The 16,659-nt window shown below is 54.8% G+C and overlaps 1 protein-coding gene across 3 annotated transcripts in view; it reads left to right on the top strand.

Annotated features, from left to right (window-relative positions):
- ADA (adenosine deaminase) overlaps positions 1-16,659 on the top strand; it is a 28,049-nt gene that overhangs the window by 1,752 nt on the left and 9,638 nt on the right. For 2 of the 3 annotated variants that reach the window (XM_011280709.4, XM_045053575.1), the window contains exons 2-3: positions 10,320-10,381; positions 16,018-16,140. In XM_011280709.4, the coding sequence (XP_011279011.2) occupies positions 10,320-10,381; positions 16,018-16,140 (185 nt within the window). Of the gene's footprint in view, positions 1-10,319; positions 10,382-13,389; positions 13,597-16,017; positions 16,141-16,659 lie in introns of those variants that run through there. The other variant, XM_006929733.5, reaches the window with a different exon arrangement.

Below are 16,659 nucleotides of genomic sequence, written 5' to 3' on the forward strand. Positions count from 1 at the left end.
TGCCCCTGGAGCCAGCTCCCCGCCTCCCTGTGGGGGGAACAGATAATCGTGAGCACTAGAATTAGTAGCTGGAGCTAATTGAGTTGTTAGGGCTCTGTGCCGGCTACCATTCTCAACACATTACCTTTATTAATTCATTTGATTCAGTGATTCCATGAGACAGCTGGTATCATCCCATTACACAGATGAATAGAGGGAAGATTAACAAGGCCTAAGATCCACCGCACAGAGGTAGCCAAGCTGGGGTTTGAGCCCAGAGTGGGGCGCTGGCTTCAAAAATCCCATGCCCCATCCAGCTTTCCTGATATTGCCTTTGGAGACGCCTCTGAGGTAGAGGTGCCAGTGCCCAGATGTAGGCCTGTCTGGGACAGGAGTCTTTGCTGGGCTGGTTGGCTTCTTATGCCTACCACCGGGTGAGGCCCAGGGCCCCGGCCAGCTTTAAGAAGGCAGAGCAAGGGTGTGCTTTCCAAACTTAAAATGTTAACTCGAGTCACCTGAGTGCCTCGTTAACATTCAGACGCTGAACTGGTGGGTTTGGGGTGGAACTTGAGAGGGGCCCTTCCAAGCTCTCAGGTGATGCTAATAACACTGCTAGACCACGGACCAACCTCGGTTTGAGGAGCAAGGCCTTATCTGGTCGCCTCCCTGGTCTGATAGTGTTAATCTAACAAATACTTCCTGAGTACCTATTGGGCACTGGAGGAGGTATAGGGAAGGTGGAGTGGTGGCCCTTACCAGTCCCCTTCTACACGAGGCAAGGCTGGAAAATCCTGTGGGGCTCAGGAGTTCTTCGGCATGGAGGACAATGCTGGTCACCTGCCGATCTTTGTAATAACAGCGGCTGCCGGGTACTTTTGGTGTTTTACATCGCAGTGTTCTCTGGACAACTGGACGAGGTAGATATCTTCATCTGCCTTTACGTTACGGATGAAGAAACTGAGGCGTGGGGAGGGGAAGTGACTTGCCCAAGGCTACACAAAAGGAGTACCTGAAAGCTGTAGACAGGCAAGCGAGTTGGCCCAGGCCCGGAGCACACTTTCTACACTGTCCCTCCCCGATGCAGAGAACTGGGGCTAAATCTCCCACATCATTTTCTTTTAAGCAAGCTCTATGCCAGGGGCGTCTGGGTGGCTCAGTTGGTTAAGCATCGGACTCTTGGTTTCAGCTCAGGTCTTGATCTCATGGGTTTGTGTTGAGCTCTGCACTGACAGTGTGGAGCCTGCTTGGGATCCTCTGTCAAAAAATAAATAAACTTAAAAAAAAAAAAAAAGTAAGCTCTATGCCCAATGTGGGGCTTGAACTCACAACTCTGAGATCAGAAGTCTCCTGCGTTACTGAGCCAGCCAGGCACCCTGCCCACAAAATTGTTCTTTCTCCTATTTGCATGTTTACTCTGTATCAGGCACCGTTCTAACTGCTTTGCCTATGTTCATCCAATGCTCACAGTAGCCCTTTAAGGTAGGTCTTCTTCATTGACATCTGAAGAAACGGCTCAGAGAGGGGAGGGAACTTTATGCAAAGTCACACAGCCAGAAAGCAGAGCTAAACTTGAACCCAGTTCTACCTAAAACTTACCACTTTGCCGGGAAGGCACTTAGAATCAGAGTAACCTTGGGCTTCAGATGGACTGAGGGTGGATCCCTGCCTCACTGTTCAGCAGCTACAAGAGCTCTGGTGGACATTTCTCTGGGCCTCTGCTTTCTTCTCTGTAAAATGGGTTGGTTCAAATCAAAGTCGTGGGATCTTGGGGAAATTGTGCTGAGTGGCACTTGTGAAGCCCCCGGCTGGCAAGCAGCAGGCCCTTAAGTGTGTTTTCCCTCCCCCCCCCCCCCCAGGACTGCCGTGGGAGCCCCGGTGCCCTCTGGGAGGCCCCCTCCACCTTCAGAGTCTTTCTCATCTTTTGGACTTCCTGCCACAAAGGCCGTTGTTAGCACTTATTTGGGCTTTCAGTACTTTTTGGTTACTAGAGCCACCTGTGTTGAAAAAGCCCCTCAAAGAGCCCACCCGACCATTATAACTCAGATGGCCCTTGGGAGAGAAGGGAATGAATGAAATTAGATTTCAGGGAAGCCTTTTGTTTGACAGAGGAGGCCAGGACCAGAGAGGGTAAATGTGGTCACACAGCGAGGTGGGGGAGGCTGGCCGCAGTTCTGATTCTACGTCTAATCTTGGGGTTGGCTTGACCTGGGTGGGAAGGGGCCCTGTGAGCTGGGAAGGACTTGTCGACCTACCCAGTTGTCCTAGGAAGGTGCCCCCCTGGGGCGGGGAAGGATAGCACTGTAGCCTGGCTTCGGACAGGGGAGAAGAGGAGGCCAGGGGGTCCAAAGTGAGGTCCAAGCCTATCTGTACCCAGAGTGTCGGGGGGCAGGCTCACCGTCACCCCTTAGGGTTCTGAGGCCCCAGAGCAGCAAGGTGAGGGAAGAAATAAGCTTGGTGTCCTTGTGACCATGGAAGCAGAGGAGTGAGTTTTCTCTCTGTACAGTGGGAATGAGATGTGTACGAGCCTACGTAAAACCTAGTGCAGGTCTGGCTCTGAGCGGGGCACCCAATGCCGGCCGCTCCTGTTCGTTATCCTTGTCCGGGTTCTCAACCATTCTGTTTAGATTTTACCAGTATTGACTCAGCTCTGATCTGCAGGATGAAGGGAGCACACTGTGGCTGTTACAGCCTCTGGCTTTGACTCAAACAGCTTCCGGGGCACTCAGCCATCTGTGGCTGAGGGCTGGTTCCTTAATCTGTGTCTGTCTCCCCACCTATGAAGTGGGGAATAGTGTGCCGAGCTCCTAGGCTGTTGCTCCACAGGATGTGCCCCTGGCTGAAGACATGCTCTCCCATCTCTGAACCGTCTGGGGAAGCTCACAGCAGCAACTGAACGCTCTGCTCTGCTCCATCAGGCCCCCAGGAAGCAGGTGGCACAAGGAGACTGCTCGGCCCCTTCAGGTCCACGCCTCTGAGCTGCATGAGCTCAGAGGGGGCTGAGCACAGAGGACGTTCTAGAGGAAGTGTGGCTGAAACAGCTTGTCAGCCCAGGGCCGCTCTGCCTCCTGGTTTTCCCCCAAAAGTCAGCTGAGAGGCCATGGTGGCCTGTGGGCACCGGCTCATTGCCAAGACCGGGGCTGGGGAGGGAGAGGGTGTCTGGCTGGCTGTGGGCACCTGTGGCTCATCCAGGTTCTGGGGGCTGGTCAAGGAGTCCTGTCTACGCTGCCCTCTCCCAGCCCAAGGGGGTAGGGTGGCCCCTCCCTTGTTTCAGGGAGAGGACATAGCGCTGCTGACCTAGAACAGAGAGTGGAGGAAACGGTCACTTGGTCACTCGACGTGTGCTGAGCGCTTTTTGCTGTGCTGGGCACTGTCCTAAACACTGAAGATCCAGCATCACGACACAGAGTCCACACCTTCAGGGAACTAATAGGGAGACAGACGTGTTAAGTAAATTTCAAAAGTCAGCAGGATGAAAACAAAACCGAATATTGTGTTGGGGGGCGCCCGGTTCGACTTGGGTGTGCTTTGAAGGCACACTGCCTGCCAGTTAGGAGCCAGAGTCCGATCTGGGAGTGCCTGGCCCGGGAGTCCGTGACCTATGTCCTTGTCCTGGCTCTGCCACGGACACCTTGGGTGAGTGAATGCACCTCCCTGGCCTCCACCTGGCTGGCTGGCGTCCCCTGAGAGCCAGACTCGGCACGTCTGCTCATGCCCCCACTGTGCCCAGCACCTGGGGGGAGCTTTAAGTTTTGGTAACTGAGGATGCTTCCTGCTCCTCTCTGGATTTCGTGTTTTTCAGATGCTGCTTGTGAGTCGGCCTCCTGGGGAGCAAGTGCAGGGGAGTGGGGGAGGGACTCCCTTGCAGAGAGGTCAGGTGGCCGGGCACAGGTCCGGTGCGCGCTCCGGGGCGATGGTCTGGCCTGTGGGCGGGACGTGCGCTTGGAGACAGACTTGGGTTCTAACCCAGCTCTGCTGCTATCAGCCTGGGCAATGTCGGGCAGGTCACAGAGTTCCCTGGAGCTCAGCAAGTCCATGTGGCCTCTGTGGCACCGGGCTGATGTGTATACCTCTGTAAGGTGCACCTTGCCTGGAGGTCAGGATTAACTGAGATAAAGGACCTAATAATAGTAGGCAGCTGGTTATTGCTATTGCTGAATCACTTACTGAATCACTTATGGTAGACTCCCTGAGGCCAGGCCTGCAGGGAAAGTCTAGTGAGAGCTCAATGTGACTCAGACCTGGGTTCAAATCCTGACTCTATCACTGCCTGCCTTTGTGTCCCTGGATACTTTTTGAACTTTCAGTTTCCACTTCTGTAAAATGGTAGTGAAGTTCCCGCCTTGCTGTTGTTAAGGATGAAATCAGTTAATGTGTGCGGATGGTCCAGTACGTCGTAGATACTCAGTAAGTTAGAAGCTGTTCCTGGTTCCTGCTGTTCCTGCTGTTCCTTTTTCCTGAATGGGGACAAGAGAGCAGGGTCCCCATCCCAGTCTTGGAGCTTGCACCCCATTATCCTCTGGGGCATGCTGACATCTTCGTGGGTAGTGGCTCATCTCTAGAAAGTTCCATAAGAGGCCTGCCTGAGGAGCTTGGGCTGCCTGAGGAAGGGGGTTCCTGCCTCTGCTTCTCCCCTGACAGGAGTCGAGGCAGCTTTCCGGGAAGCCCCAGGAGCGGTGGGACCTGTAGGACACAGCGGGGCAGCAGGCCCTGCTTTCCCTGTCCCCAGGGGGGCTCTTGCCTCCTGCCTCTTTCCTCCTCCCTCCCTGCACTTCTGCCCGGTTAGCCCGTGCATTCGCGTGGGGCACTCCCAGTCCGGTCCGTGCCGCGGCAGGTGTCTCCTGTGGGTGCTTATCTCTAGTCCTGACTCCTGGGCAGCTCTGGCTTCTGTTCTGGCTTCCTCCTCACCTCCTTTCCACACGGCAGCCAGAAGGCACTTTTAGAGGTGACCTCCTATCCCAAACCCTTCCGTGGATCCGGCCTTAACCGTGACCTGTCCCTGCCCTCCACCCCCTTTCTATGGCCGCCTCCTCTCCCCACTATATCATTCTCTGTATCAGGCCAGTTCCCTCCCTGCTGCCTGATCCAGATGTTTGCACCCGGGGCTCCTCTGCCTGGAGCCCTTCCCTCTCCCTCCTCCTTTCCCCTGTCCAGCTCTTCCATTTGTCCCTTCTCAGGGGGACCCCTCGGGCCTTCTCCGTAGCCTCGTGCAAATCGTCTTCCCCATCAGCGTTTAAGCCTGCCCCAGTCACTCCCACCCTACAGACCATTCTCTGGACCCACCTCTCCCTCTAGTCCTTTCTCCAGCCTTTTCTTCTTCTTCAGGAGTAAAATTCTGGAAAGAAGAATCTAAACTTTCTCCTTTTTTTTTTTTTTTTTAAACCTCTACTTGTTTCTTCCCCTATTCCAGCGTGGATTCTGTCCCCCTCAGGTCTCTGGGATATTTCCTGTAGGATAGTGCTTCTCAGTGTTGGCTATGTGTGTTTAAATCTAACGATGATCCCATGTGCAGGCCCAAGGATGTGACTTCACGGACCAGGTTGGGCCTGGGTGTGGGTGACCTCCCAAAGCTTCCCAGGTGCTCCTGATGGGCACCCAGGGCCGAGAACCTCCCCTCCAGGTCCCTGTCCCCTGTGGCCTTAGCCCAAGGGACATGTTTCTGTTCTCCTATTGCTTGATGTCTGGCAGGACCTCACTGTATCAGTTTCCTGTAGCTGCTGTGTAACAAATAACCACACACAGTAATGGGAATTTCAAACAATAGAAATTTTCGGGGCACCTGGGTGGCTCAATCGGTTAAGCAGCCAACTTTGGCTCAGGTCGCGATTTCACGGTTCATGGGTTCAAGCTCCCTGTCAGGCTCTGTGCTGACAGCTCAGAGCCTGGAGCTGCTTTAGATTCTGTGTCTCCCTCTCTCTCTGCCCTTTCCCCACTCCTCCCTCTCTCTCTCTCTCTCTCTCTCTCTCTCTCTCTCTCTCTCTCTCTCTCTCAAAAATGAATAAACATTAAAAAAAAAAAAAAACCCTTTTTTTAAACAATAGACATTTTCTCCCTGTTCTGGAGGTCAGAAGGCCAACACCAAGGTGTCAGTAGGGTCACACACCCTCTGAGAGATGCATCTGTTGGCAGCTTCCGGTGGCTCTAGGCTGTCCTTGGCTTGTGACCACTCAGCTCCCATCTGCCTCAGTGGTCACACTGCTAGGAGTTTTTCTTAAAACCCTGCCTCCCTCACAAGGAGATGGGTAATTGCATTATCTAGATAATCCGGGATAAACTCCTCAGAACTTTAAACCACCTGTTTTGCCAGGTGAGGAAATCTGTATTTCTCAGGATTCAGATCTAGCCATATTTGGGCAGTTACCATTCTGCTGACCTGCTGGGCCACTCCTCCTCAAGATCTTTTTTGTTTTGTTCATTTTGAGAGAGAAGAAAGAGAATCCCAAGCAGGCTCTGCACCCTCAGCGTGAAGCCCTACTCGGGGCTTGAACCCACGAACTGTGAGATCATAACCTGAGCCGAGATCAAGAGATGTTCGACTGACTGAGCCACCCAGGCGCCCCTCCTCCTTAAAATCTGATTGTCCCTAGGGGCGCCTGGGTAGTTCAGTCGGTTAAGTGTCCGACTTCAGCTCAGGTCATGATCTCATGGTTCGTGGGTTCAAGCCCCGCATCGGGCTCTGTGCTGACAGCTTGGAGCCTGGAGCCTGTTTTGGATTCTGCATCTCCCTCTCTCTCTGCTCCTCCCCTGCTCACACTCTGTCTCTCTCGAAAATAAATATTGAAAATTAAAAAAAAAATCTGATCGTCCCTTGCCTTCTGCACACCACACTCCTGGTTTCTCTTCTGCCTCTCTGACAGCTCTTCTCCAGGTTCAACCTCCCGTGTAAAGCCATTGGGTGCTGGTGCTCATGGAGGCTTCCTCTCTGGCCCCTTTCTTAACACCTTCTCCCTGGTGAGGTCATTCAAGGCCACGGCTTCATCATCCATATTCCTACTTGCATTGCCGGCCTCCATCTCAAAGTACTCTAGAACTTTCCTTCCTGGCTCTGTCCTTTTACATGTGGAGGGCTCAAAGGTATCCTAGCTTAACCAAGATCAAACGGACCATGTCTCTCTCCTCTTGCCCCTGCCCTACCTTCCCTCTGAGCGCTGGGGTTTCTTCCTGGGCTGCGCCCAGAGTGTGGGAATCGCTACCCATCCCCACCAAGGCCTAACCCGAGGCATCATCCTTGACCCCTTTTTCTGTCCCCCTGCTTTTCCATGTCCTCTTTGCCACCCTGGTTCGGGGCATCATCATCTCTCATAAACTTGACCTTCATAGCCTCCAGCTGGTTTTGCTCTGAGTATCTTCCCCCTCTAGCTGGCTTCAAACCCTGTCATAACTTCTCTGTGCTCTCACGTTAAAACTTGACTCCCTATGGCCTGGGTGGTCCTGCAGCCCCTCCAGCCCCACCACCCCTCTCTTCTTGGAGCCGTGTTTTAGTTCTTCTCCGCACCGCATGTTTTCCTATTGCCTTTGCCTGTGCTGTCCCCCCTGCCTAGAATGCTCTTCCTGTTTTCCTCCTCACCCTGCCTTTGCCTCACTGGTTCCTCTCTATCTTTTGGATCTTGGCTGAAGCTCTGCTTTCTCCAGGAAGCCATTGTTGGCCTTCTAGCTGGGTAAGGTCTTTTGTTTATTATCTCTTCTGTAGGACTGTTTATGCCTCTCAAGGACTTGTCTTGGCTTGTGAGTGTACATTTGTCACCGTGACATTTACTTCCACTTCCCTTGCTGGACTGTAAGCATCACAGGAGAGGGACTCTGTCCCTTTAGCTTTGCTGTCCATTCCTAGCACCCAGCAGGGCCTCAGCAGTTTGGTGAATGCAGGACTCTTCACTGGCAGCGTTTCAGCATCTGTTACGTGCTGGCCTAGCGCACTACATGTGTGAATGTGGTTAAGCCTCACGAAGCCCCAGGAGAGAGGCATGTTAACCGCCCTATTGGACGGATGAGGACGCCAGGACACTGGAAGTGAAGTAACTTTATCCAGGCCGCCAGAGAGGGAGTGGAGGAGCCTGGGTTCCAGATCTGACCACAAAGGACCCTGCCTCTCTGGCGGGATCCTCAGCACAGTCACGTGAGGGTTAAGGATAAAAAACCTCACAGGCTCAGGGAGAGGAGGGCCCCTGTCCAGGGTCACACTACTGCTTGGCAGTTCCCTGGGCTGGAAGCTTCAGTGTTCCCAATGCTGACCGTTTTTTTTTTTTTTTTTTTTCAACGTTTATTTATTTTTGGGACAGAGAGACAGAGCATGAACGGGGGAGGGGCAGAGATAGAGGGAGACACAGAATCGGAAACAGGCTCCAGGCTCTGAGCCATCAGCCCAGAGCCTGACGCGGGGCTCGAACTCACGGACCGCGAGATCGTGACCTGGCTGAAGTCGGACGCTTAACCGACTGCACCACCCAGGCGCCCCCCGTTTTTTTGTTTTTTGAGAATGCAGTGAACAGTTAGCTAAGTGGGCATTGAACTTATTTTGTCAGGGAACCAACAGCTCCTCTGAGCCTGGGGGTGAGTGCCACTGGCTCCTTTGCAGGCTGGATGACTTCTGGAAAGATCTGATTACTCCGACCAAATTCTGGGAGGAGGGCTTGGCAGCTCTATGCCTCTGAGGCCCGGGGCTGGGTTTCCTCTACAGGAAGCGGCTCAGGTGGGTGTTCCTGGGATTCCCGGGAGCCGGTGGCTTCCTCCCCAGCCAAGGCAGCTACTTTTGTGTCCAGGTCCCCAAGTTCCAGAGAAGGGCCCAACCTGGAGTTCTCTAGATCTCCCCCTGGCCCAGGAAAAGTCACTTTCCCGCTGTCTCCGAGTACCTGGTATGCTCATTTTTTTTTTTTTTTTAACATTTATTGATTTTTGACAGAGACAGAGCGTGAGTAGGGGAGGGGAAAGAGAGAGGGAGACACAGAATCTGAAGCAAGCTGCAGGCTCTGAGTATCAGCACAGAGCCTGATGTGGGGCTCGAACTCACAGAGTACGAGATCATGACCTGAGCTGAAGCCCAACACTTAACGGACTGAGCCACATAGGTGCCCCTGGTATGCTCATCTTAACCGCTTCTGGAAGATGCCCTGGCCGAGAGCGGTGTCTGCTTCCTGTGGGCCATACACATCCACCTACACTGTCTTTTTTTTTTTTTTTTTAATGTTTATTTTTGAGAGAGAGAGAGAGAGACACACACACAGACAGAGACAGAGTGCTAGTGGGGGAGGGACAGAGAGGGAGGGAGACACAGAAACCAAAGCAGGCTCCAGGCTCTGAGCTGTCAGCACAGAGCCCGATGGGGGAGGGGGGGTGGTCCTGAACTCACAAAGTGTGAGATCATGACCTGAGCCAAAGTTGAACACTTGACTGAGCCACCCAAGCACCCAACACTGTCTGTTTTTTTTTGTTTTGTTTTGTTTTTTTAAATCCTTAGAGTTGTTCGTGGAGAGGGAGGCAGAAATACCCTGTTTTGTAGCTGAGAAACTGGTTCTGAGAGATCAAGAGTCTTAGATGAGGTCACACAGCCAGCAAAGGGGCAGATCTGGGAGTCCAGTCTGATGGGCAGTCTCCAAAGCCTGTGTCCTTAAACTCCTGGCTTTGTGTGTCCAACATTTGTTGGGTGTGTGTGTGTGTGTGTGTGTGTGTAGAGAAAGATCACCAAGATGGCCAAGTATCTGGTACCCTTTCTGGAATACTGGAAGGATCTGTGTCGCCTAATATTGATTCCTGATAATTGTGCTTAAGGGACATCTGCTTTTGCTTTTGACGATGGGGCCTGCATTTTGAAATCTACTGTGGATATTCACAGGTCCAGGAAGTCTGTGGTCAACACTTTTTAATACTGGATTTTGTTGAGTGAGTTGGTGGAGAGCAGACACTGCCTGGGTGGGGACAGTGGCTGGGGCTCCATAGCTCCTATGGTACCATGGTTGGCCTCGTGTTTAAGAGCACCGGCTCTGGGATTGAACTTGGGTTACAATTCTGGTTCTGCCATTTACCAGCTGTGGTTGAGAACCAAAGCACTAGGCTGGGTTCCTGCCTCTATGGCTTGCTGTGTGGCCTTGGGCAAGTTATTTAACCTCCTTGAACCTCAGCTGTGGTTGAACCTGTCTGTGGTCTTAACTGTTAAAGAGCTAGAGATGACCATTAAACCCGCCCCACAGATGAGGATTAAACAAGGTGGTGTGTGTAAAGAGTTTAGTGGGGCATATGTGGTAAGTGTCCAGTTGATGGGACTAATGGTATCATGGTCATTGTTAACGCAAACCCTCTGGAAGGTACTTCAGGCATTCATGGGTGTCTGTTCCTCTACCCCCTTGTAGGTGGAGCTGCATATCCACCTGGATGGGGCCATCAAGCCTGAAACCATCTTATACTATGGCAAGTAAGTCCTTGGATAAGAGACCTTCCTCCCCAACATTTGGGGATATTTGGGGGCCCACAGTTCAACCCAGAGGACTCTGGACAATTCCAGGGTTGTTCCTTCCTATATCTCCATGGAATCAAGCTGGCCCCCCGGCCGGAACAAGGTGGTCTGTGGACAAACGAAGGCCCCTCAGCTCTGAGCGGGAGACCCACAGCCCAAGTCTTCTCTCTGTGCTTCTCTTTCTTCCTGCTGCCAGGTGAGCCAGGAAGAGCTTGCCCTGCCTCACACGCAGACAGGTGCACACACACGTGCGCACACACACACGAGGAGGCAGTCCCCAGGACTGAACCGGTCACTGTGTTCTGAATCCGTAGAGTCTATGGCAGGTGATGCACCCACACAGGATGCTGGGACCATTTGCTGAGCATCTCCTCGTGCTGGGCCGCTAGGCTGAGCCCTCTCCTTGAGTCAGTGAATTTAATCCTTCCACACGTGGAGGAGGGAGGGTGTTGCTATCCCCATGTCACTGAGGAGAGCCAGGGGCTCAGAGAAGTGAAGGCAGTAGCCTGAGGCCACATAACCATAAACAGAGTCTAAAATTGACCCAGGGTCATCTGATCCCCAGGGCTTTCCCTATGTGACCCTGGCCATAGCCTGCTGGGGGATGTGGACAGGAGGCCCCTCCTCTGGGGGCCATTTTTCATCTTCCAAGCGAGAATGTGCCTCCTGCCTCGGCTCGCAGGCACGTGGGTGGGTTGAAGAGTCCCTAGTGCCCCCCCAGTGAGGGACACCCGCCCCTCCCTCCCCACCTCAAGGGCTCATGGTGGCCCTTCTCTTGGGTCTGACACTTAACAGCAGGGACTTTAGAGGTCAGTGGGTCCGGATGCAAATGTGAGCACACCATTTCCTTGCTGCAACCTTGGCCTCTTCCAGAACTGACCTGGGAGATGGGGGCCCCTTCTGCCACCCACCCCTCCTTCCGGGGACTGTGCTCTTCACCTGTTTGCTGGGCACTCCTTCCCTGTGGAGCTGGGAGGACTCCGCCTCTCTTGTTGCCTGGAGCAGTTCAGCTCAGACCCAAGTGTGAACACTCTGCTCCGTCAGCCAGAGTCCCCTGGCCTCTCCAGATGCCCCTGTTCCAGAGAACTCCCCAGCGATGTTGGGGAGTCTGTCCCCCAACTCTCCGGAGCACCTCCTCCACCTCCGAGAGCTGGGGACAGAGGTCTGGCGGGAACACACTTCTCCGCCTTGTCCTACTTACACAGACCTCACTCTGCCCTAGGGAGTTGCTACTGATGTAGTTTTTGACTCCCCTACGTCATTGACCTTGTGCTGAGCGCCATAGAAGCGCTGCACCGGGGCTGACGTACTCCGTCCTCACGACAGCTTGTGAGGAGGTACCACTGTTGTCCCCATTTTGCGGAGGAGGACACTGAGCCCTGGCAGGTGAGGGGACTTGTCTAGTAAGCATGGGTGTGGCCCCGAGTGCACACCCTGAACATTAACTCCTGCCAGCGGGAGGCTTAGGGGAAGCCGTGCACAGAAAACCCTTAGCTCGGGGTTAAGCACGGTGTCCGTAAAGGGCACTTAATGATGGTGTTATTAATTATAAGTCGTGGCTCCGGCTGAGTGGGGCGAAGCTGCTTGGCTTATCTCGGCCTGTCCTTTGCCCGTGCGGAGGGCTGGCCCTTCCCCCAGGGCCCCTAATGAGGCCGTTAAGGCGGGTTACTGGCACGGGGATGGGATCTCCCGGCAGGTGCTAGTTCAAGGGGTCAGAGGGCACGTGGTGGTGGAGCAAGGAGGCCTGAGTCCGGGACGGGGTAGAGAGAGGAGGGAGGGGAACCGCCCCTGTGGGGATGCTGGTCGGATTTGCTGTCCCCACGTCACCTTGGCATCAGGAGCAGGGGAGGGGCTTTGTGGGCCCCGGGGAAGGGGTGTCACAGGTGCCAGCTGGTGCTTGAGCTCGAGGGCAGCAGGTGGGGGAGCAGGGAGTCGGTCAGACGCAGCTGTGGATGCCCATAAACACACTGGAGGACGTCCTGGGTGTGGTGGGCTGAGGAAGGAAAGAAGGAAGACCCTCCCTCCCTCCCTGTCACCAAATCCAGTGGCGCCTCCGTTGACCATGTTCGTGCCCGCTGCTTCCCTCTGCTCCTATGATTCTGTCCTCTCGGGTGCTTCTCCTACCTCTTTCTCGATCTCCTCGTGACCCTGTCAGCCGTTTTGCCAAAGCACGTTCTGAACGTGGGCTCGCTCTCCTCCCTTCGCTGCCCTGGCCTGAGCCACCAGCATCCCCACCTGGACTGTGGCAGTGGCCTCCTGACTGGTCTCCGGGTGGCCGCTCTGGCCTCCCCCGTCTCCTGTCCCCACAGTACTGTAGTCAGAACAACTGCCTTAAAGCAGAGTCTGACCAGCCCCCCTCCCCTGCTCAAGCCCTCCCACACTCCCAGCTTGCTTAGGGGCAAAGAAGTCCACCCATGGCCCTTACAGACCTGCAAAGCTTGTGTGGCCTCTCTGACCTCTTCTGCTACTTAGTCCACACTGGATGTTTCTCAAACCTGCCAGACTTAATAAACAGAGAGGTTGAGTAACTCTCCCAGGGTCACACAGGCTTTAAGGAACCCAGTCCGTCAGGCTTTGGAACTTGCTGTCTTACGCTGGACACGTAAATAGCCTCATTGCTTCTCTGTTCCCTGCAAAGAAAGTACTGTCTGTTTTACTGACAAGGATGTGGAGGTCCCCAGATGGGACAGCTCCTACCCTGGGTGATTTGGCACCTACGGCAGGGGGATGGACTTTGACCTCCAAATCCTGAGCTCCTCTTCCTCACGGGGCCCTCTGGCCAGGCTCCCTGTGGCCGCATCACCCACCACGGCCGGAAGAGGACTGGCCAAGGCAGGGCTGACTGGGGTGTAGGCACCGTCTGAGGACCAAGCTTGGCCCCGGGTGGAGCCTTTGCTGCCGAGTGGCTGTGGTGGCAGGCGGGGCCCTAAGAGGAACTCCTTCTTGCCTCAGCGTTGGGTCCCAGACTGGAGCTTTACAGCTTGGTCTAAGCAGCTTCTGGAGGCCCAGTCGCGCGTGAGATCCTGAAGAGTGTCTGTCCCGTTTGTTTCCTGCTGGGACTGCGACAGTAGCTCTTGGATCTGTTACCCGCACGGCGGCCAGGAGGAGCACTGAAACCTCTTTACGCCACTTCCCTGCTTGAAATCCTTCAGCGATTTGCTGGTGCTTTGGGGGTAAGGCCCTAACTTAGCCCCATTGGGCTCCGCCTGCCCTCTGGCTCGTCACCTACCACTGACCCCACTCTGAGCTCCGGCCTCCCTATGCCTCACCTTCCCTGCTGGCTTCTGCCTGGAGCCCCTCTTGTTCCCTCTGTCTCTTTCCTAGTTCTGCTTAAGGGGCGCCTGGGTGGCTCAGTCGGTTAAGTGTCTGACTTCGTGATCTTGTGGTTCGTTAAGTTCGAGCCCCGTGTCGGGCTCTGTGCTGACAGTTCAGAGCCTGAAGCCTGCTTCCGATCCTGTGTCTGCCTCTCTCTCTCTCTCTCTGCCCTCCCCACTTATACTCTGTCTCCCTCTCTTTCTCAAAAATAAACATTAAAAAAATTTTTAATTCTGCATAACTGTCCCCTCCTCTAACCGGCCTCCTCTGACCACTCTGTCAAAAGATCTCTTGGTGGCTGATGAGGAGAGAGTCTGGAGAGGGGGGCACTAATGGGACAGACATTTAGGAAGGAAAATAAGTGGGACTTGGGGACTGGCTGCTGGTGGGCAAAGCAGATGGAGTCCCAGGGGAGGCCCCCCACCGTGGGTTGGGCAGCTGGGGGGTTGGAGGGGCTGTATTTGGGGATGTGGAGCGTGGGGCAGGGAGGGGAGAGGTGGCAGGAGGTAGGTGGTCTATCTTGGTCACTGCTGTCCCATCCAGTGCCTGGCCTGCCCTAGGCCCTCAAGTGGTGGTGTGTAGAGGCAGAGATTTCTGGATTTTCAGGTGAAAACCTTGAAAGGGGAGGAGTCCATCCGGACAGGTGTGTAAAAGGGACAGTCTGAAAGCATGTCAGGAGGAAGAGCCCCACCAGGAAGCGGTGGTCGTGGGGGCTGGAGGAAGACCGGTAGGGAAGCCGCACAGAGCAGGTCCAGCAGGGCCTATGCAAGCGTGGCCACTGCCTCTGACCACGTGAGCGCCAAAGCCTTCCTCTGCTGCCACCATCAGCTCCCAAACACAGCACTTAAATGGTCCTGGCTCGGGGGCGGGGGACTCGGTCCCTGGGGATGACCTTCCGAGGGTGGCCTTGGGGCAGGCTGCCCGGCAACGGAAGGATCAGGGGGTCCACGCTGCCCTCTGTGCCGGGACCACACCAGGGATGCCATCTCCCCCCACGGTGTCCTGTGGGGACCCGGGGCTGGGGGGAGGCGGGGGGGTGGGGGCTGGCTGCAGACTGGGGGCCACTCCTGGGCCACCGGGAGGAGAGGAGTGCCTACGTCGGGGCCTTAGGGATTTATGTGGGGAAGCATCGTAGTATTTTAGTGACCGAAGTCAGTAAAGAACACAAACACTATTCAAACTTCGGTTTCTCTGGCGATTCCTTCCTTCCTTCCTTCTTTTGTTCTTGCTTTGCGGATAACCGGCTGCTCCAGCCTGATCTAGTCACCTGATTAACCGTTTGCTCCTATTTTTCGTCTCTTGTGGTACTTGCTGGAGGCGTTTCGCCGCTTTATTTCCCATTCATTTTATTATATCCTTACGATGATTGGCGCCATATTCTTTTAGGTTTCTGGGAGCCCTTACCCTCTGGTTGTCCCCTTCCTGAAAAGGATGCTGTGTTTCAGGGACGTGACCTCTTCTCCTGTCCCTGAGGCTCTTCGTTGTCAGGGTTTCAGGTTTTCTTTTGTTCTCTGTGTTGTTTCCTCAGAGCCCCTTTGGTCTCCTGTTTTGTCCCTTCATGGTAGAAGTGTGTCTTGAATGTCTGTTGTTCTTAAAAGTGGGGCAACTGAGGCCCAGGGGGACCCGGGAGTCGCAGCAGAGGAGGCCAGCCCACCTGTGCACCCCGCTGCCCACGGCTGAGAGGAGGCTCCGGTCCAGAAGGGCTATTCTGGGCGAGCCCCACACAGGGTCTGCGGGCAGAGAGGGGAGACCGCGCTGAGGTGGGTGGCCGGCCCCCCCATGCCTTCCCATGAGCCTCCGCCAGACACTCCCAGCTCAGTGCGCAGGACGGGCCTCTCTGATGTGCCGGCCAGAGGGAGGACGGAGGGGGCAGGTCTGGCGCCTGCCCCGGGCATTGTGTTGCTGCAGTTAGCGCCCCGATAACCCCTGACCTGGCATAAGCCCAGCTGGCTCTCCCCACTCCTGGGGCTGAGGAGGAAACCGTGGGCTTGGCCTGGCAGCTTCTCGGGTCCCAGGCACCAGGGATGTGCGTGTGTGTGTGTACAGACTTTAACTCCGGTTATCTCCTCTTACGACTCCCTGGCTGGTCACAGCCTTGGGGACAGAAGCTGCTGGAAGGATTCCAGTCTGGGTTTTAAACGCCCCAGGCCTCAGTTTTCCCATCTGTTTAACGGGAGGAGTCGGGTGGAGAGATCCCCGGGTTTCCTGTTCTGGCCCTCTGAGGAGTTGGTTGGGTCCCGCTCAGGAGCGGCCCGCTGCCCTCACGGTTCTGTTCCCAGGAAGAGGGGGATTGCCCTCCCCGCTGACACCGCAGAGGAGCTTCGGGACATCATCGGCATGGACAAGCCCACCAGCCTCCCAGGTTTCCTGGCCAAGTTTGACTACTACATGCCTGTCATCGCGTGAGTCACCCCCCACCCCCGCCCCAGGCTCTGGGTGACTCCCATTCCCTGTGGCCTGTGCCTCCACCTGTGGGGTGAAACCCCAGTTCTGTTTCTCATCCTTGTGTGTGCATTTGTGTGAATCTCTCCCTACCTTTGGGCCTTGAGTTTTTTTCTTTCTGGAACGTGGGTATAACGCACTGATGTTTTTGTTCAACTTCTATGGAAAAGTGACCGGGGGTGAGGTCAGGAGCTCAGATCCTAGTGTCTGATCCTGTCACCAGATAACTGACATGAGGGAAAATGTACCCTCTCTGGGCCTCTGTTCGCTTATCTAGACAGTGGGGCTCGTGATCCCATCTACCTCCTAGGACTGGAGTTTGGAACGGACACAGCACTGTCCTCAGCAAGTCCCCTGTTACGATGAAGATACCTTCATGGACAGCCAGGCACTGGTGTTTTTGTTTTTTAATGTTTACTTAGTTTTGAGAGAGAGAGAGACAGAGCACGAGCAGGGGAGGGGCAGAGAGAGAAGGAGAC

The sequence above is a fragment of the Felis catus genome, chromosome A3, assembly GCF_018350175.1.
Source record: "Felis catus isolate Fca126 chromosome A3, F.catus_Fca126_mat1.0, whole genome shotgun sequence".
Lineage (NCBI taxonomy): Eukaryota > Metazoa > Chordata > Mammalia > Carnivora > Felidae > Felis > Felis catus.